The sequence below is a fragment of the Helicoverpa zea genome, chromosome 13, assembly GCF_022581195.2.
Source record: "Helicoverpa zea isolate HzStark_Cry1AcR chromosome 13, ilHelZeax1.1, whole genome shotgun sequence".
In the NCBI taxonomy this organism is placed as follows: Eukaryota; Metazoa; Arthropoda; class Insecta; order Lepidoptera; family Noctuidae; genus Helicoverpa; species Helicoverpa zea.
Window position 1 is genome coordinate 6,238,960 of NC_061464.1, and position 21,440 is coordinate 6,260,399.

General features: G+C 34.3%; 1 protein-coding gene across 2 annotated transcripts; it reads left to right on the forward strand.

Annotated features, from left to right (window-relative positions):
- Positions 1–981: 981 nt before the first annotated feature.
- On the forward strand, positions 982–20,954 carry LOC124635760 (probable cytochrome P450 49a1). Of its 2 annotated transcripts, XM_047171712.1 has the most exons (13): positions 982–1,093; positions 5,958–6,089; positions 7,602–7,775; positions 16,011–16,176; positions 16,355–16,444; positions 17,200–17,316; positions 17,406–17,482; positions 17,727–17,922; positions 18,268–18,415; positions 18,805–18,968; positions 19,217–19,295; positions 19,563–19,766; positions 20,015–20,954. In XM_047171712.1, the coding sequence occupies exons 2-13, from the start codon at positions 5,978–5,980 to the stop codon at positions 20,120–20,122; spliced, it is 1,635 nt and encodes a 544-aa protein (XP_047027668.1). In that variant the 5' UTR covers positions 982–1,093; positions 5,958–5,977; the 3' UTR covers positions 20,123–20,954. The 2 variants fall into 2 exon arrangements, with proteins under 2 accessions (XP_047027668.1, XP_047027669.1); XM_047171713.1 differs by lacking the exons at positions 982–1,093; positions 5,958–6,089; positions 7,602–7,775 and adding an exon at positions 14,335–14,353.
- Positions 20,955–21,440: the final 486 nt, after the last annotated feature.

The window sequence follows — 21,440 nt, forward strand, 5'->3', positions numbered from 1 at the left end:
ATAGACCCGAGTATTTCATGTGAATTTCAGCTTGATACGTCCACGCGTTCTTAAGATAAAGGGTCTTGACAGACAGACAGACAGACAGACAGACAGACAGACAGACAGACAGACAGACAGACAGACAGACGGACAACAAAGTGATCCTATAAGGGTTCCGTTTTTTCCTTTCGAGGTACGGAACCCTAAAAAAGAACTCAGTAATTGTAACTCAACTTAGTTTTACCTAGATTTTCCTTCACCCGTATTATTTACAATACATATTCGCACGGCTTTTGTCTTTCGCACTATTGTTAACGTGCGGAAGCTGATATAAAATATAGTATGATAAAAAAATATAGTTGTCTTATTCTTTTGCTCCATTAAGATCAGTCAGCGTCTTAATCCTAGAAACTCAAAGACTTTCGATCTCGTTTCGTATATAGCGTGGAGGTTCCGACGTGTTGCTACCTACCCGCGTGGCGTGTGTCCGTTGTAACACGATTTTTTTTTGTGTATGAAGTGATGGCGTGGTTAGTTCGCATTTGTATTATATACAAAAAAAAAGCAATCGTGTCAGATTCATTCCAACGAATTAGATTAGATACTTGTTCGACATGTTTCAAAGAAAATTATTTGCATCCAAGATATATATTTCAACGTTTAAATTGATCGACGATCGATTAATTTAAATTGAACTTTAATTTCATTGATTGTATGAAATATTATTTTCTTTTCGATTATAATAATGTCCAGACATTAAACATTATTTTTGGAATAAATAACAGAACTGAAACTGAAAAATATGTAAAAGTAATTTTATTTCCATAATCATATTTATTTAGCCCTGATATCACTAATGGATAGCAAAAATCCTCGAAATAAAATTAAAACCACCTGTATCATGCATTACAAAGTCACATACAATGGAAACGCACTCAGAAAGCGAGCACCTAACTCATGTATAAGGAAGCTCAGTCGACGCTCGACTTGCTAAGGGTTCACAGGGAATCGGCAGAATTCATGCCAGTGAACATATTGTACGTAAACAATAGTGCTGTGTGAAAAACGTGTGTGAAAAGAGGAGAAAAGTCCCTAAGGAATTTTAGACGAGGTATGTTATTTTTTGTATCTTTTTTGGGTTAATGTATAGGGGTATTTTAGGGCTTTTTTTGTGTTTGTAAACAAATAAGTAATTTAGTAATGTATTGTTTTTTTTAGTTTGTATTTCTACAAGGTCACTTTTTAGAGTAACGAGTAGTCAGAAAGAATACAGTTCTTTTAGGCAATTAACAATTTGTTAGTAGACAATGAAGCCGTTAATTTTATCATTTCAAAATGCTAAAATGTTCTCTAAATTCAGAGTTTTATAGTTCTCATAATGTAATAGGTAATTAGATTTTGGGTTCACGCTTGACGTAGGTAGGATTATACTGTTAGCACAATTATTTTGGTCCGGTTATAAGATTCGTTGATAGATAATAATAGTCAATTAGCAAAGATATGTGGAAGTGTCATTCAAATTATAAGAAAAAGTCTTCAATATACCTAGCACAGTAATATACTATAGTTCTGATTTTGTAATATATGAGAAAATATGATTGGTAGGTATATAGATTTTGATTCTGGAGTGTAACATGAAGTTTATGAGGTAATACATAACGAAAAATTTTTCAGTACTTATAGATAGACAGCCTTACTTATAAACGTGAATTAAATATAAGTAATACATAATACATAAGGTCTGTTTAAGAAAATTCTTACTTATAAACGTTGCTTAAGCATGTCTTAACTAACAATTAATCACTACTTAAGAATCTAAGTAGTGATTAGTTAAGATGTTGCTTAGAAGGTGATTAGAGATTTTATAAGTAAGGGGGAGAAGTCATAAAGAAAAACTTATAATACTGTAAAGGTAGCGCGATAAGAAGATTTCAAGAGGTTTTCGACCTTCAAAATTCAGAGGTATTCTTCATTAACAGTTGAATCTTTAAAATGGTTTCAAAATTATACATATTCATTGTGATTATCATTTTTGTAATCTTAATTAGGTATATCTGCATATAAATGCACTATAAAAGAACTGCCTATTTCTACACAATTCTGAAACTTAGCTTAGCTTCAGCGTTAGAGGGAAAAACTATGGGGAGTTGTATGACCGATATTAGCTAATCTTAATCGCATCCAATGAATTGTCATATCCTACATAGTTGATGTGTTATACAGTCTATCTGAACAATACTTAATTTAAATATAAAGAACAATATACGAAATTCCCGAATTTTCCAATTTTCAACCACCATTTTTCAATAGTTTTTTTTTCCTAAATGAATGAGCGGCAACATATTACGATAGACATTATTAAATAGAATCTTTAGCGAACACGATCGTTACTTTTTAAGGTTCCGTACCCAAAGGGTAAAACGGGACCCTATTGTTTTCGCTCCTCTGTCCGCCCATCCGTCCGTCCGTCTATCACCAGGTTGTATCTCATGAACCGTGGTAGTTAGAAAGTTGAAATTTTCACAGATGATGTATTTCTGTTGCCGCTATAGCAACAAATACTGAAAACTACAATAAAATAAATATTTTGGGGGGCTCCCATACAACAAACGTGATTTTTTGCTCATTTTTGCTCTGGTACGGAACCCTTCGTGCGCGAGTCCGACTCGCACTTGGCCGGTTTTTTATGCAACGCTTTATTGCAATCATTTTAAGCGATGCATTCACTAATTAATAACATTTCATATTTATTAAATGCAGATGTTGCAAACATTACTAGATCCTTAATTTTATTTTTAGATTTATTAACATTAAAAGCATTTAGAAAAATAAGGTCAAGCTTACTGTCTGCCAGTCTACTACGTCATTCAAAGGTCAGATTTTGATTTAAAAGTTGCTTGAATTGACGATATCTAATGTTTATAATTTTTATACCAATTAACATTTTCTTAAATGCTATATTGTACACGATTTTTGTTGTTTAGATTAGGTACACATGATTTTGCCCTTCGGAGAAAAAGCCGTGAACACGTTTCTTCATGTTTTTTCCAAAAAATATTGAGTGAATAGAGTATCTTTCCATTAGTTTCTAGGTTTTTCTATTCAGAACAAACTTTTCTTCTAAAAAATGCCTTTACTTAGTCTGTAATTATCATCATCATCATCCTTTTCCCAGTTTTACATGAAATGACAATCTGACCTCCTCAACTACCTGGGTAAACTAATACACCTTGGCAAGACTGGTAGTCAGACTAGCAAATATGTTCAAATGACAGCCAGCACTCAGGACCCACCAGTTTAACGTTCAAGTTAATTGGTCTACTTAGGTATAAAAACAAAACCTTTCAATTTTATATTTAGTCATTGTTAAAATGTTTTCAAGGAGAGCTTATATTTTATTTATCAAGTAAATACACTTCTGGTTAAAAATAGTTTTGTCCTTTTAATTTGCATTCACTTCTGCCCTTATGTCAATTTTCAGTATAACAGTCATATGTAAAAGGTACATAACACAGATACTGTCTATAGTTACGATTACATTACGCTAGTTTTAAATCTAGGTAAAAATTTGAGATCCGTAATATATGTATATACACTATCTTCTGCCAGCGGTTTCACCCGCATCCCATGGAAACCTCTGCACGAACCCAGATAAAAAGCGCCTATAGCCTTCCTCGATAAATGGGCTATCTAACACTGAAAGAATTTTTCAAATCGGACCAGTAGTTCCTGAGATTAGCGCGTTCAAACAAACAAACAAACTCTTCAGCTTTATAATATTAGTATAGATGGAGCTACGGTAAACAGGTTTAATGTTAAAGTAAAAGTCTGTGAGCTAGACTAATAGCAACATGTTTTATCTAGTTTTTTAATAAGACTAAATGTTAAGCTTAGTCTCATTTTTAAATAATTTATTCAAGTACATCTCCGGTTGTGAAATGTTAAGTTGCAGTTTATGTCTTATAAATAATCAATATGTGGGCAAGATAAGTACCTGGGTATCTAAAGTTTTCTAAATTATATTTCCGTCTTAATAGAACAATTCTTTGGTAATTATTATTATTAATAGCAGTTATGAAATAGCAGTAAAACTTACAGCTTCAAATGTAATTAAATACGCATTACTGTAACTCTGTAACTATTACCTAACATGTTTTTCTTTTGAAGAAGATTACTCTAATGGTTGCTGTCTAAAGAAGGTTGATGAGATATTGTGACCTTTTTGTCAGTAGATCATAGACAACCTTTCATTTTGTCTGCTTTATGAAAGGTCATTTTTTTGAAGATAGAATTCAAACTTATTTCGTATTGGCCATTTATAATTTTCGAGATTTATTTTTATTTTTCCGTCCTTTTGTGGCTTTCTTTTGTTTATCCTGCACTTACGCATGCGATCCTTAATTAGTGTAACATAAATTTAAAAAATACATTACCTAATGGTTTAAGAAGAGCACTAAAATTAATTTTGTAATTAAAATTATAATATACCTAGTTTCCTGCGCAATTCAAGTAGGGTAAATACGCCAAATGTCGGCCTCCCCCCAAACTTCGGCCGTCTGTACATTTTCAGCTTGCATTCATTCAAAAGGTAATTAAGTGTTAGTTTTGCTCCTCGAATTGCAACCTTGGTTTATACTCTATACGTACAAATCGTTACTATCCGATTCTGTCACTTACTCTTCTCATACTGAGCGTCAGTAGCGATTGCGCCGTTGAAACATCAAATTCGCACGTAAAGTAGCTTACTCGAAGTGAATACTCACATTTTGGGGATTGATATTAGAACCATAAAACATTTATTTATTTTTGTTTTAAGCTTGATTGTCACTAATGGGTTATTTTTACTATATTTTAAGATAGTTTTTTCAGCGTTTTGCGTATATTTTTCAAGGAAAAATAGGAGGCCGCCATTAGGACAACAGTTTTGACTTAAAACCGGAGTCTCGGCCGTGACCGACTTAAAGCAAATGCAGTCTATTTTATAAATTCCTATTGTACTAATTCCGTTGGCTTAACAAGAGAATTTGCAAAGCTTATAGGCAAATAGATCTATTTTACGTTTAATAGCCAAATAACGGCCGGGGTGATATTAGTTGAATCTCGAGAAATAAGGTACAAGAAATAGGGGCCGACATTAGAATCGTAAATAATCGTAATGTCGACCAGCCTCGAACTCAAGCGCCACTATACAGGCTGATGAAAAAATACTTTTATATTTTTTCATTTTCTCAAAATGAAATAATTTATTTATTATAATTCATTATATCGTATAGGAGTTAAGTTTAAATGTAGGAGTTGACAGTATTGTAGGCATGTTTATGGTAGCTTTATAGTTTGATACTTGCTATCTATTAAACCGTTCTTATTAGCTTAAAAAATATAAATGGTTGGTCGTGAATACGACTTTTTTTGTTTAGGGGAAACAAAAAAAATATTTTACTATAAATTAAACAAATACAATTACAAATGTATACTTAGTATTATATTATAATTCTGCTAAAATAAATCATGTTAATAATATTTGTCACTGCCTTAATTTAAAACAGCCTATACCTGGCCGACATTTGGAAAAAACGCAACCGACCTTGGGCCGTGAATGGCCGACTTTAGGGTTTTTCTGTTCTCGACGCATCTAAGCCTTATTACTTTTTTCTTTTCGTAGAAATATCAATCTTATGCCTATAAACATGACATAGATTAATCAAACTATCCAAAACCGCATCAGAAACTATCTTTCGTTGGAAACTGACGGTGCTATAGCGAACCGCAATCAGAAAATCGCTAAGGGGGCCGACATTTGGCGTATTTACCCTAATTACTTAAAAGACGTAAAACATAAAATAATTTTTACTTTTTACGATTGATGCTGAAATGCTTAAAAAAACATTCTAATTCTGATGTTTGAGAAATAAAATCATCTATAACACAAATAATCTTTCTTCGTAACTTCAACTTTACCATACCATTGTTTACAGGAATCAACACTACCAAAAATATGAGGAGTCGAGTCAGCGTAGTGAAATGGCCACTGCGGACCATCAGTTCTGGTCGGTTCCTGTCGACCACGGCGCAAAGAAGCCAGGCTTCCGACAGTGGATTAGAAATCGGTGAGTACAAACTATACAGTATTTATGAATTTCCGTTACATGATTAATGGCAATCACCTTTTTAATCGAGGTTCAAGCTGTAGTTTCCATATACTAACTGATTGCAAATGCAAACTATTATATCTATTTCACCCACTAGACAACAGTCCGATTAATGAAAAATAGATGTTCATCATAAAATTCTCGTTTTGTACTCAAGATTTCCTTTAACCGACCAATTATCTAACCAACTGTTAATGAAATTGTCCCTCAAACGTTTAAAATTTTGATATTTGAAAGAGTTCTACCAACTTAGTATTTGAGGGCCTCAAGAAGCAACGTCCCTTTTCCTCACGAGTTAGGACTACTTTCACGTACTTTTATAATAAGGCCCTTGAAACGTGACGGAAAATGCGCGACCTGTCAAGAGACTAGTCTGATAAATGACCTTTCTGTCTTATTTTTTTTCTGATCCATTTAGTTTACTTGCTTAATGATTTTATATACGTATGTAATTTCGAAGTAAACCAGATTTGCATGACATTTTAAGCGCGATTGTTTTGTTCTTTTTAAATATCTACATTTATCCGGAAGCAAAGGTAATGTTATTTATAAATACAAATTCAAGTTGTTTTCAAGGGACAATCGATTTACATAAGTAGATACTGACAATTTTAATCTAGAAACAGCATTTAAATACAGATGCCCAAAATATGTGTGTTATTGATGTAAAGAGTTACCGCGAATACAAAGGGCTGCAGAATGCATATAGGCATGTAGTTGGGTGATAAATGATCGTTATGGGATGGGGATATGGATAGAAAGAATTTTACTTGTGTGATGATGGCAGGAAGATGATGAATGAGGATCACACTAAATTTACATACACTGCCGCTCTATTTGTAGTAGCATAATTTTTGGTTATAAACCACCTACTTAAAACAAAGTCTTCAGTACGGGTTGAAACTATAGGAACCAGTTAATTAGAAGGTATTTGTTGTTACATATGTTCTTGTGTACTATGAATGTTATGCAAGTATTCGCGGTGTTTGAGTTTCAGCACGCAAGGTACAGTTGCATGCAGTAATTTGATATACATCTTTAAGGTTGTTTACGATCTAGAAATAGGATCGGTCGGATTAGATTAATTTTAATTATTGACATATTTTAGGAAGGAACGGTGTCTTATAGTTTTTTTCTGCAGATTTATGTGAGATATACGCTCGAGTCTGCTAAAATGTATTCTTCTCGAGAGCACAAAAATGAACTGAAAATTCTAGGTCCCACATATTATCGAAGTATTAAGCAGTCGCTATATACTTATACTAAATCCTTCATCATCATTATCATCATCATCGAGAGTTGACAAAATGATAGGTTTGTTAAAAACTTGAAAAAGGTGACTGTATGGCAGAATTTTTACAAGTTGTGGAACAATTCCTATTTGTTTTTTCAACCAAGAACATTTGCCTATTTCAACAACGCTTTATATGTACAAAAAAATCTTCTTACCAAATTATCATTTGTTAACAGGTCCAAAACCAGTCCAATCGTGTCCGGTAAAGGGATATCGTGCGCGATCGACTCACGCGGCGATCGATTCGTCCGTGTTCGACATGGCCCCGTCGATCAAATCGTGGGAAGAAGTACCGGGGCCCAGACCCCTGCCGTTCTTGGGGAACACTTGGAGATTCACGCCTTATATTGGTAAGTATTTTAAAGCTAAAGTTAATTTAGTTTTATGGGAGAAGACGTTATTTTGGGAATTAACTGTTATAGTTGCAAAATGAGTGTTAAAATAGTCCATTCACAAGGAAGGTAGTTTTTATCCGGACGCGCCAAGTTGTTCCCACGGGACGTGGGTAAACTGATAAAAGCTTGTTAAATTAGATACATTTTGTAAAATTCTTACTAAAACCGATTTCAACTACCAAAATAATTTCGGTTGCTGATAGTCAAATGTTTCAATTACGCCTCCGTCAACTCTTAACATTAAAATAGCATAATAATACTTCACAAATGGCTAATGATTTGCATATACTAAAGTGTCATTTCACACTTCGACTGAATGAGTATATTAAAATAACACAAAGAGCATAATTGCAGTGTAAATTGGTTGCATACAATGCGCAAGAATCAACACATTAGGTGTCTGAGTAAAATGAGACAAATAAAAACGTCTGACTTTCATGTCCGCGAGAGAGCATTAAAAGATACATATTATAACTTTTTCTTTGCAAGTCTAGACTAAGATTTCATTTCTAATATTCATGATTTAGCTCATTATGTATGTATGTCTGTATTGCTTTGCATTCAAATTGCAGTTTTAATCTTAATCGCAGCATTATATCTGTAAATATGAGAATTATTTGTAAAACGTTTTCGAAAACTCCTGTGGACCAATTCTGACAAAATTGAATGACTCCAGGTACTGAAAAAAATTCTCCGTATTTCCCGTAGGACATAATAATATGTCGGGGAAATCAACTCAAATTAATATTGCTCGGTGTCTTATATGTGTGTGTGTGTGTGTGTGTAATATGCTTAAATCCTAATGCTTAGAGGCAATAAGCCCGAGGTCAATGACTCCTAATCAAGGTTTTGCAACTAAATGACTTGTTATAGACCATGGTCATGCGAATATTATAAAATATAAAATAACTTCCGATTAATTTGCAAATGGCGGAGTTTATGACTAACGCAATGTCATTTCAAATGAGATAAATAGGTGTTCAGATTGATATTTAAATGTGAGTTGTAATCAAAATAATAGAAGATAAAAAAAGTTTTTTTGGTACACATTTTAAAAATATAGATTCTAAGCAGTTCATAACAAAATTGAAAAGCAGACAACGGTTCGCGGTAAAAAAAATACGTCCATTTACGGCAATAAAAAGTTATTTTTCAAGTTCACGCACATGAACGCATGTGCACTTACACCCATTTAAAATTCTTTCAATGTACGCTCAAATTTATCTCTGTTGTCGGTAGTTTCGTGTTAAATGTAACATTTAAAAACAGATCACATGGAAAAACGTTCTACAAAATTTGTATGGCGGTACCTTAAAGTACCGTTTATCTACGCATTGAAATGATTGTACATTCCTAATATGTATAAGTAAGAAAATAAAAGTACAATACAGATACAACAGCAATGTTTATAAAGAGCGACTGCCTATCTAACCTTCTCAACCCAGTTATCCGGGCAACCTAATACCCCTAGGTAAGATTAGTTGTCAGACTTAATGGCTTCTGACACCCGTAATGCCCGCACAAGAAGTTTAAATGACAGCCGGGCCTGTCTTCAATAATACACCTAAAACCATCGACAAAAATACTATGCTGAAAACCGCGTCAAAATCGGACAAAATAAACGTGAGATAATCGTGCACAAACAAACATACATATGCAGGTAAAATTGAGAACCCCTTTTTTTGAAGTCGGTTAAAAAATAATTTATGTTCACCGTGACCTTTCCACTATCAGCCTTCATCATCTCTACTTAATTCACGATGCGCTAAATGGTCCCATAAAACAGTACTAGGGTTACAAATTGTAGTCTATTACGATATAATGATTATCATATTACGTATCTTGCATACGTTGATACGTGGCATATAGATGACGTATCGAAAACCTTGTCTAGTGTAGACTGGCCTTGAACTGGTAAACTTGAAGTATATGTGTAACATGCTTAATTATAGTCTAGCTAAGAAACTGTTAGGTTTAACTGCTAAACTGTTAATTTTATATTATGATTTAGTAGTCACGGATTGGTTAGTTTTATTTTACAGGATTTTCTCACCAACTTTGACCTCATCATCAGCCTTTTCAAAGTCCCACTCTTGGGCATTGCCTTCTCTCACAGAAAGAAGGATTGAGCGTTAATTGCCACAATTGCTCAGTGGAGGTTTGTGATTTCAATGTAGTCCAGATTTCCTCGAGTTTTTCTTCACCTTTAATCAATCATTTTATTTCATACTTTTTTTAATATTACTGTTATTTAGTTTTAGCATGCCAGGGAAAAATTAGAACTGTCAGGAAAATCATCATTACACGAACGTTAGTAATAATAAGCGTGTTAGAGTATTCGTAAAGTTAACCAACCAATTTTATTGCCATTTCAACAACACTACACCAATAGCAACAAATACTAATAAATCATTTGTAAAACACTAACCACATAAAACAAATACTTGTACCGATCAGCTCTATTTGTCATCCGCCTTAAGATATGTGAACAAACATCATAAGCCCATCTTTAAGACATTGAGTATATTTGAATAGCAAATAATGTGGGCGAATTATGGTTTTACAATTAGCTCACAAGTATAAAGAACCCGTTTTGTTAGGAAATTATTTATAAGTGTTGGATTCTTTCTCAATTTTTGTCCCATTGGATTCTTGTGTCTATGTCACATAAGTACTTACTTGCCAAAGGTATTCATTTCGTCATTGATTATATTATTATCTTCATTATAAAACACACATGTTGTCATCTGTTGAGTAATTTTTACATTATTCTTCATAAAGCCCTAGGCGATGGAAGGTGTGCCTTTTTACATGTCATTGTCATGTGTTATTAATGTTAATTCCTCTACTTAAGCATATTTCGAAAGTTTTCTTTGAACAGGGTTGGTAGATTGTAGTCTTGTTAAGAGACTCTTATTACATACACAAAAAAATGCTACAAACCATCTGAGTACCCTTAGGTATTTTCCTTTAAAATATGGACGTTACATAAAAAGAAAACTCTATACACCAAAAATATGAAATTGGCGAGAACCTCATCTCTTCTTCTTGTTTCATGATTTTCGTGTTTTACCCAAGAACCTTAGACACTAGGTTTGTACAGTTTTTAATTGGGTACTGTAGCTTTAGTTAATCAGTCACTCCACTGTTATTATCAACAACATTTAATCATTACGATGCTACGATAGTGTACACGAGGCAATCTTCAATAATTACGGTGTAAAAACCCATCAGACCATTGTCGTCGTATTTCATAACATTGCTGACACAGGAGGCATAGCAATTTTCTTTAATACAGCCACCGTGACGAAATATATGTAGGACAAGGTCGATATTTTGGTTCTTTATGCTCGTTAACAATGCTATCTAGTCGTAAATTATTGTTTATTTTATGTAGTTTGTGTTTTTAGATGACGCTTTCAACATTATGCGTGGTGGACATAAAATATGTCATTATGGTAGCATTTCAAGCGGTCATTAGTTTTGGTAGTATTATAATTTAATGTTAAACGCATCGTAGTAATATTAGTGTTTAACAACTTTTGTGTCTTTTATGAAGTATAATTTGTGGATTTATGAATGTATAATAAATCAATGATTGCATGCAAGACCCGAAACATTTGTTTTACCGATACTTATTTATAAAGCAAACAAGTGTTTTACATGCTACGTAGGTATTACATGCTGTTGTAATAGGGGCTGGTTCAGGAATCACGCGTAACATGCAATGAATTTCCTTCTTTGTGCAACCGATAAGTATGATGGTGACCATAAGTTACCTTGCAAATTTTAGGAATACCTTAAGACTCTTATTAGGTTTCTAAACTCGAGTTTTTTTTATGTAGGGGACGAGGTAAGGGACTCTTTGCACTGTGAATAAATTAAGTTTGTTCAATTGTATTCTTGTATTTATAATACATTTTTATTATTTACCTTTAATTGAAAAATACAAGTAAGAAAAAGTTCAATAACATATGTGTCAGTTAATTGATTTCAAACCAATATAATCTTGGTTTTACACCGACAGATCGTTAAAGCAGTAATAATTTACAGCGACTCACAATAGTAGATTTATTAGGCAGTAAAAAGTTGTGAAACCTAGGCTTCAACCACAAATCGCTACTGTTTTACCTTCAATAAAAACTGGTAGTATGAGAAAAGCAATAAGAAAGCTGACCTGCAACTTAAGGGTATAAACCTCAGAATAGAAAATCTTGATCGACTAGGCATTCAAGATTTCTAAACAGGCAGGGAACCACGAACCGCGTTTACGTAAAACTTGTCATACAATGGTTATTGTGTTTTATTTTATGTGTTCCGTTCGTACTTTGTTTGTTTACAATGCATTTGAAAAGGTTAAAGAAATGACTGGAATTTATGAATGGGTAATAAGTTGGTAACATTTTAGCTCGTTTGGTCTTTTCGTTTTTCAATTAATATAATTAAATATATATTATATATATTAATATTTTTAAATAATGTAATCCTAGAAAGAGGCAACATTTTTCTTTTGTTTGAACTCTAAAGCACAGATTATAAAATAGTTCCCTGAAACTACTGAATCCATTTAAAAAGTTCTTTCACTGTGAGTAACATAGGCTATATTTTATCTGGGTACTGGAAGAAGTTAATAATGTCTTTCCGTGATTCAAAGAAATAATTATAAACATAACACACCACGGATGTCCTATTCGTTGTGAAACCAATGGTCACTTTAGCGTTGCGAGTCAAGAACCTTTGAACAAATATTTTCTGACGGACGTTCGGAGAATTATGTACAATTTTGGTAATGATGTATTTCCTTGCGTTAGGTAACTAAACGTTATTTAATTTACAAGTATAGTTTGCAAACTGATACGATAGTTTTGCAGAAATGGCAGCAGGGAGGGATGCAAAGATTTTAGGGGCTGAAAATTGTCATTTGAAAGTTAATAACTATCATTCTAACAATATAATTACAATTTTGAGTCTTTCGTTACTAAGCCGTAAAGTGGTTTAATAATTTGAAGCAATAATCTCTACCTCTCTATTTTTATTCTATCGACAGATAAAATAGGCAATAAAATATTGCTCTTTTATGTTATACTTTGCAAAATATTCTCCAGCACATTTAAAGAACGTGAAAGTTAATGGCAAAAATATAAACAGTGCACTCGACGTGCATAAAAAAATATAATTTATATTTAATGTGCATACAAATGCATGTTTGTGATAGCTCTATATGAAATATGGGAAAGTTTTGATTAATAATTCTGTGAACATTATATTTATGTATTTAGGCTGTATAATTTTGGTGACATTATAGCTCCAGCTGATTTTGCATTATTTATATATTCGATTCGCTTCTGACCATAGACATAATATTAGTAAACAGGACTGCGCATATAAACCCAAAAAACGAGCCGAGTGAAACAGTTAGTACGGAGGCTGTCTGTCCCTTTCTAATAGGGTGACTATGAGATTAAGCTATGTGAGACAAATCCGAATTTGCTAAGATTATTAAACACAGATTAGTATTGAAGTTTTAACTTACGCAGTTTGTGACCTTAAGATACTAATAAAGGCTTTTAATAATTAGCGGAAATTAGCAGTATAAAAGCAGGAAGATTCGTAGTGAAGACTGTTTTTTTTGTATTTCTACTTCATATATAGACTGCTGAGCCATTTATGTCGCCTTTCTTCATTTTTTGGGAAGCTATAACAATAGTACAACAGTTTTAAAATCCATCACCCATATTTTGACTCGTTACAAGAATTCATGGGCACCCTAGTTGTTTGGTTTACGAAAATGTTATTATTAGCTAACCTGTGGAACGATATATTGCAACCACCATAGGATTCGCTTTTGCAAGTAGAAACGCAACACTTTTTCACCATTTTAATAGTTTAAATTGATTTAATACAAAAAAATATAAACAAAGTTTTAAATGCTGATTACGCGCCAAGAATGTTCAGGGTTACCCCTAGAAAATAAAAAAAAGCAAAATAAAAATTTATGTTGTTTATGTTTTAATAATAAATACGAATAAATTAATGCGATTGTTATTAATTTGTTGACTTACAATTGTTAAAATAAGATAAAAATATAAGTGATTCAATTGTTTTTGGGAAGACAAAACTTTTGATCACAACATTTTTTTATGCTGGCAAGGTGTTAGAAAGAGACAAACAGCCTCCGTTCGAACTATCCCTCTCGGCTCGGATTTGCCTCTGTGTATTATGCAACCAATTTAGTACCTTATTGCGTTAGAATAGAGTTCATTTTCGTAAATATATATTTTGAGCGTGCGCAATCTTGTTTAGTAATATTATATCTATGCTTCTGACATAGTGAGTCATTGTTATTTATTTCACACTTGGATTCTCTAACAAACCCTAGAGTGACCGAGAGACTCGGCAGGGAAGGGCAAGTTATAAGTGAAACAAATGTTGTAATACACAACCCGTTTTTTGTGATTAATCCTTCTTAGTATTAATCACAAAAAACGGCACATTGAACATCCTTGGCAGTCGTTACGGGTAGTCAGAAGCCAGTAAGTCTGACACTAGTCTAACCAAGGGGTATCGGGTTGCCTGGGTAACTGGGTTGAGGAAGTCAGATAGGCAGTCGCTTCTTGTAAAGCACTGGTACTCAGCTGAATCCGGTTAGACTGGAAGCCGACCCCAACATAGTTTGGGAAAAAGGCTCGGAGGATGAATCCTTCTTAGTATTATCTTTTTATCTTTTATTTAGTAGTTTCGTAGTTTTAGTCTTTTCTCTCTAGCTAGCATAGCACTAGCTGTCTGGCATAATGCTAGACTGGACCTATTTGGCGCAACCTTTTGTTACTTTTATATTTCTATGTGTATGTATGTCTTGTGTTGTGTCAATTAATATTTTTTCTTCCTTTCCTCTTTTCTTCTTAATATTTATTTCTAGTAACGGTTGCTTCTATGTAAATAATATATAATAAATTGTATACAGTCTATAGAAAAGCTGCTTTCTTTAAAATAAATGAAAAATCTGTCATAATATTGAAACTCAAGTTAATCACATTTTATTTGTGAACTAAGTAGGCCTTTTGCTACTAATGTCGTAATCCTAAGTCGTTGATCAGTTCTTATTAGAAAAACCAGGTTGACTCGATTGGAGGAAATCTAGACCAAGTCAATTTAATTGCGTCTTACGCACTGATAGCGTTCAATTTCAAGTTATTAAGAGATCGAAATATAGCAGAAAATTTTAAGTTCTATTTTAGTTTAACTTTATTTAGTTTGTTGAACAAAACCTGATTTAGAAGATTCATTACTTTTCGATTATTTCGATTATCAAAGTGTGTGCTAAGTATGGATGAAAAGGAAGAGGAAGACCTTAGAAAAGATGGATGGATTGCCTGAAAGATGACATGAATAGGAAGGGAGTGAGTGTCAGTATGACGAGTGACAGCGAAAAATGGTGAAGGGTAGGGTATCATATAGCGCCGACCCCAAATAAAATTGGGAACAGGGCAGGAGGAAGAAAATTCGACTATTTCCATATCTGTCGAAAATATTCTAAAGTACCAGCACTGTACCTTAAAATACTTACCCAATAACGGGGTACCTTCTAATTAATAATGAAACAGATTCCTAACATGTTTCACAGTCACTGAACCGAAATTAGTGTAACGATTCCAATTATCGATAAACGTGAATCGATGAGGCTAATCGAGTTGGCTCTCGCTTTCTCAGGGAGAGGTGGTAACTTTGACCGCATGGCTCGAAAGTGAAATGGCAAGGAACGGGAATGCTCTGCGGTGTTTAGTTTCTGCGCGGGTCAAATTACACTTCACCTTGATATATTAGGTTTCTCGAGAAGTTGTAATATGTGTAATTTATCTAAGTACTTACCTACCTCATTAATAAGTTTTTCCGAGTTTTGGGAGGCAATATTTTGTGGGTCCCCCGCAGTCATTTGAACAACTTTGGCGGGTGAACAACATGTAGTCTGAAGCCAGAAAGTCAGACAACCAGTTTTATGTAAAAAGGGGTATCGGGTTGCTTAGGTTACTGGGTTGAGGAGGTCAGTAAGCCACTCTCAGTAGCAAGTAGTCAGCTACGTCAGAGTAGACCCCGACCCTAGGATGTTTTGGAAAAGGCTAGACAAATAATGACGTATTCCAAATATCAATTGTTTCCTGAATTTTAAATCTGGTATTGTCATATTTTCAGGTGGCTACTCCGTGGAGCACATCGACAAAGTATGTCTGTCTCTTCGGGAAGACTTTGGGAACTGTGTGAAGGTGACCGGTCTACTTGGCAGACCTGATATGCTGTTTGTCTTCGATGCCAGTGAAGTTGAACGTGTATTTAGAGGCGAAGATGCTGCACCGCATAGGTAAGTAATGTCTTCGACGGTGTAAATACTTTCAGACGAAAAAAACCATAGGTATTTAAACATATTCATCAGTACTAGTACTAAATGGTCGCTAAATATACTCCCTATCCAGTATTATATTAGTATGTAAAGATCTTAATCCTATCTAGATTAATCTTTTGTACTTTCTTATTTACAGGCCTTCGATGCCCTCATTGAACTATTACAAACACACTCTGAGGAAAGACTTCTTCGGGGCCGAGGAAAACTGCGCAGGAGTTATAGCAGTGTAAGTAGTGTGAAGTAACTAATCATGTGTCGAGAAATATAAACTATAGTCTGTTTTTTAATCTCGTAGACTAAATTAACACTTGCAAAATGTAAAACTTACAAATAATGTTGCTAGCTTTTTTGTGCAGTGTTGTACTTACGATACCGGTTTGTTGAATCGTAACTTTTATCTATAATAGACGAATTTAATATTCATTCAAAGTTTTATATTTATAATTCACGTATGTACACACGGCTGCACTACGTGCTACAAACTGCCGGGGATATCTGACCACGCAACGCCATGCGTAATCATCAAGAATAAGCCCATTATTTCAGGATGACTTATTGTAAAAAAACGATACTTGATTTTATTAACGCTAAGTTTCGGTCGTGCCACATCACTATTTAAGAATTTGCAATAAGCTGACAACACTCGTAATGTCAGTTTAGTCTACGGGATTAAAAAACAGACAATAGTGGCCGTTTTCCCGCGGTTTCACCAGCATCCCCTTGAAACTACTGTTCTTAAGGGGATAAAAATATATAGCCTGTTATGGTACTCGGGAAGAGTGTAGCTTTTCAACAGTGAAAGAGTTTTTAAAACTGGTCGAGTAGTTTTTGAGTTTATCCAAAACAAACAAACTAAAATTTTTATTTTTTCCTCTTTATAATAATTGTACAGAAAGGCCTTAAGGAGAAACATGCACTCCTTACTTCGTTATTCTTTGAGTTAATGAAAGGCAACTGACGTTAAGGTATGTGGTGTTTCAGGCACGGTGAATCCTGGTCAGCCTTCCGGACCAAAGTTTCTCGTGTAGCCTTAAGTGCTGGCGCCGCTGCACAATACACGGTGCCAGTAGCTGAAGTGGCTGATGCTTTCATCCAAAGGTAAGATCTCCTTCTTTATTTTCTGGGTTATCTGCAAGTATTCATTCATTTTCAAGAAGTAGTTTTGAATGTTTGCTGTATTTTTGCAGAATTCGTAAAATAAGGAATGAAAATTCAGAAACTCCAGATGATTTCCTGAACGAAGTACACAAGTGGTCTTTGGAATGTAAGTTATCAAAAGTTTTGGTTCAAGCACCTAATTACCATAAATACCTATATGCATATAGACAATACTCAAAGGGCTGCTGCAAGGCTTAGCATGATACCTGAATATCTAGCGTGGTTAATTTCTTTTGTCTCCTTGTTATACCTACTCATTTAACTCGTCATATTCAAAGACTAGAGAAAACTTCTACTACTAATGAAGTCAAATCAAAAGTATATTAATCATACTATTTATCTCATTACAGCCCTCAGCCTCATAGCCCTAGACACACGCCTCAACTGTTTCGAGGCCTCAGAAGACTCGGAGAGCATGAAGCTCATACACGCAGTCCAGACATTCTTCCTGAGCGTCGGCGAGTTGGAACTGCGCGCGCCCTGGTGGCGGCTGTACCCTACCAAGATGTTCCGACAATATGTTGCTGCTTTAGATACTATCCTTAGGTGAGGAACAAAATTTGAGGTAATGAGAAAGCCCTAGACTTACAGAGGTTGATGTAGACAAGCTGAGAAATTGTATGATGTTCAGAATTACGATCTTTTTCCATTTTATCCATCACAGTATATCACATCATATTTTGACCGTTTTACGGTTTTTTGTTTGGTCTCGCAGATATTTTCTTGTCTTTTGATTTATCTGACTTTATAAAACCAGTTTGAACAACTCTTTTTTAAAAGAAACACAATTACTTTTACTTTGCATACAGCTGCTGACAGGATCCATTCTGGATTCATTCCTGCTCAAAAAAAATATAGAAACTAATAAACTAATAGCAAAACATTTCACAGCGTGACTCTCAGATACGTCGAGAAGGCGCTAAAGGAGTGTGAAGCGACCGGCAGCAGCAAGTCACTATTACAAGACCTGGTGGCTGCTGCTGGGCCAAGAGTTGCAGCCGTGGCCGCTTTAGACCTGTTCCTAGTGGGGATTGATACGGTTAGTACTTGTATGGGTTAGACTTTGGGGACATAGCACAGGCTTTCCTAGTTAAAGTGTCAGTGGAAATAAGGTACTAAACAAGAAGATCGGTTCCTTGCGCCTAGTAAAATGCTTATAGCAATATGTTTGACTGAAAATGGTGCATGCTTTTTTGTTGAATTTAAAAGAAACTGTTCGTCATTAAATAAGTCGTACTTTTTATTCTTCCATTGTCAAGAGGGATCTACATAGTTCATCTTCGTATGTACATAGTTATCCCATAACTGTCTCTCTGCAAGTAACACCAATATGTGTAGAATGCAAAATAACAGCCTGGTAATAGTTAGTATAGTTTTCCCGTTGTTCCTTCTTTATTTTTATTTAATTATTATTCCTTTTGTTTCCAGACATCAAACGCGGTGGCTTCCATTTTGTATCAGCTATCATTACGACCATCAGTACAGGAGCGCCTGTATGAAGAAATTAGCAAAGTACTGCAGGACAGGCCGATGAAACCCGGTGATGTTAACCAGATGCCGTATCTGAAGGCCTGCGTCAAAGAAGTATTGAGGTATGTCCAAATGTCTGTGTGATCTTAGCGGTAAATTTAGCTCTGGGAAATTATACCTAAATGTATCCCTTAATAAACACGGCGTAAAGTTAGTCCAAGTTTAAACCTATGAAAATATATAGTTAGCTTTGTAGTCTGAAAAAAAAATCTTTGAAGAGTCAAAAGCATAAGGTATTGTAACCTGCAAGTAATGAGGGGTGGGGGAAGTATGACTTTATTTTTTAACATAAGTTTTATTTTTTTAACAGGATGTATCCTGTGGTGATTGGTAATGGTCGACAGCTAACTAAGGACACAGTTATTTGCGGCTACAATATACCCAAAGGCGTAAGTTATTTAACTGTTTGTTAAACAGATAATATCTTTAATCTCCGATAGTTGTTTCTGTATTTTTTTTTTGTTCAAATCACAATAATGAGTCCTCACCCATTTTTTAAAGCAGGAAAATTTTTGCTTATGGCAACCATTGTAAGACTCACCAACAGAATACTCCATTAGGACTTCGGTACCTATATTTTTGACCGACTTCCGAAAAAGAAGGAGGTTCTCAATCCAGATGATTGTATATGTTTTACGCTATGCTTTTATTTTCAGACTCAAGTAATATTCCAGCACTACGTAATGGGCAACACAGACGACTACTTCTCAAACGCGTCAGAGTTCCGTCCGGAGCGATGGCTGAACAGATGTCCCGCTCAGAAGCATCATGCCTTCGCTTCCTTGCCTTTTGGTTACGGGAAGAGAATGTGCTTGGGCAGAAGATTTGCTGAACTCGAAATACATACTGTTATTTGCAAGGTAAGGATTTAAGAAAAAATTAAAATATATAAAAGCCCATACAATAAATCTCTGTAACACTATTTAATATGCAAATTGCATGAGGTTAATTTCACGAAAAATCTTAAAGATGTCTGAAACAGATCACTCTTAGTAATAATCCCGTTCATTATGTCACCTATTATTATTAGTCCTAAGATCAAAAATCTTAAATACTGGGTGTATTGGGTGTAATGTAGGACTTAATAAAGTATCTATCTATTTTTCAGATGGTGCAAACCTTCAAAATGGAATACCATCATGAACCCATGGATTATCACATACACCCCATGTACACGCCAAATGGACCAATCAGAATAAAACTAACGGATCGGTAGATTAAATATTTTGTGATAATATTTGTAGGTGTAAGTAAATAACTATAATAGATGTAATTATGTAATGTACGGTGCAACCAGTAAAAAATATTCTTTAAGGCGCTGAATGCCCAAATTGGCTTGTCTCAAACAATTCCTTGACCAAATCTATACAGTTTTTGACGGCAAAAAAATTATATAATTATCTTGAACACATTTATGAGAACCCTGTTAATTGCAAAACACGTTCTCAAAAAGTTTTCTCGATACAAAAAAATTGTAAACTTACCTCTTAAAATGATCTTCCAACAAAAATATCTGTATTACTCATCAACTTACATTGATAAAATTTGTAACATTAACGAGTCAATATGTAAATACAGAACTTGGTTAATTTTTATTTTTGATTACTCAACTCATTTTAAAGCTATGATTTTTTATGTTACGAACGTCGCGTCAACAGGCTTCTCTCTCTTTCTTTATTTTTCGCTTTCTCTCTCGTACGTACATACGTACATTCAGCCTCTTAAATAATCAAAATACTATCATACACCACGTTAATATTGTAAGAATTAAAAACTATCATTGAAATCAACGGCTAATGGTTGCCACCATTTATTTTCATTTCTTCAAGCCAGATCATGACAATGTTATGTAGGTATAAAGAATGAAATACCAGAATTTGTTGGCAAAACTCGCGTGTATAGGATGCATCTAGTTGTAATGGAAAGTATTTTATTTAATTTGTATGTTATATTTTCGAGTGATATTCATTAGTTACCAGAATGATTTAGGACATTGTATTGTCAAAGTTTTATTTTTGTTGTGAAATATAGCCAGTTATTTTCACACATTTTTTGTCTTTTATTCATCGCTTTTCTGCTTACTTTAATACGATCATGACCCATCCATAAGATATCAATATAAATAGAATGCTTTCGATAACTGTCTCTTTCCTACGAGACAGCTTTGTCACAAATACTTGATATTTTTTAGTTTAATTAATGATGGGATAAACATACTTACTGTTGCAGCCTTTTTATCGTTCCACTGCTGGGCGCAGCCCTCCTCTCACGCGGAGAAGGATAGAGCATTAATCACCACGCTTGCTCAATGCGGGTCGGTGATTTCAGACTATAGTCCAGGTTTGCTCAAGATGTTTTGCTTCACCATTTTATCAGCCATTGGTGTCTAAGATATGCTTAGAAAGTACATACAAACTTAGAAAAGTTGCATTGGTATTTGCCTGACCTGGAATCGAACCCACACCCTCATACTCGAGAGGTTGGTTCTTTATTTTTATTTTATTTTATTTATTCATTTATTTAAATTAGGCTAC

What these genes read in the sequence shown, in the direction of transcription:
- LOC124635760 (XM_047171712.1), top strand. Translation starts at nt 5,978, where the DNA reads ATGAGGAGTCGAGTCAGCGTAGTGAAATGGCCACTGCGGACCATCAGT. An exon ending in GAAGATGCTGCACCGCATAG is followed by an intron (nt 16,177 to 16,354) that starts GTAAGTAATGTC and finishes TCTTATTTACAG; the next exon opens with GCCTTCGATGCCCTCATTGA. An exon ending in TACATACTGTTATTTGCAAG is followed by an intron (nt 19,767 to 20,014) that starts GTAAGGATTTAA and finishes TCTATTTTTCAG; the next exon opens with ATGGTGCAAACCTTCAAAAT.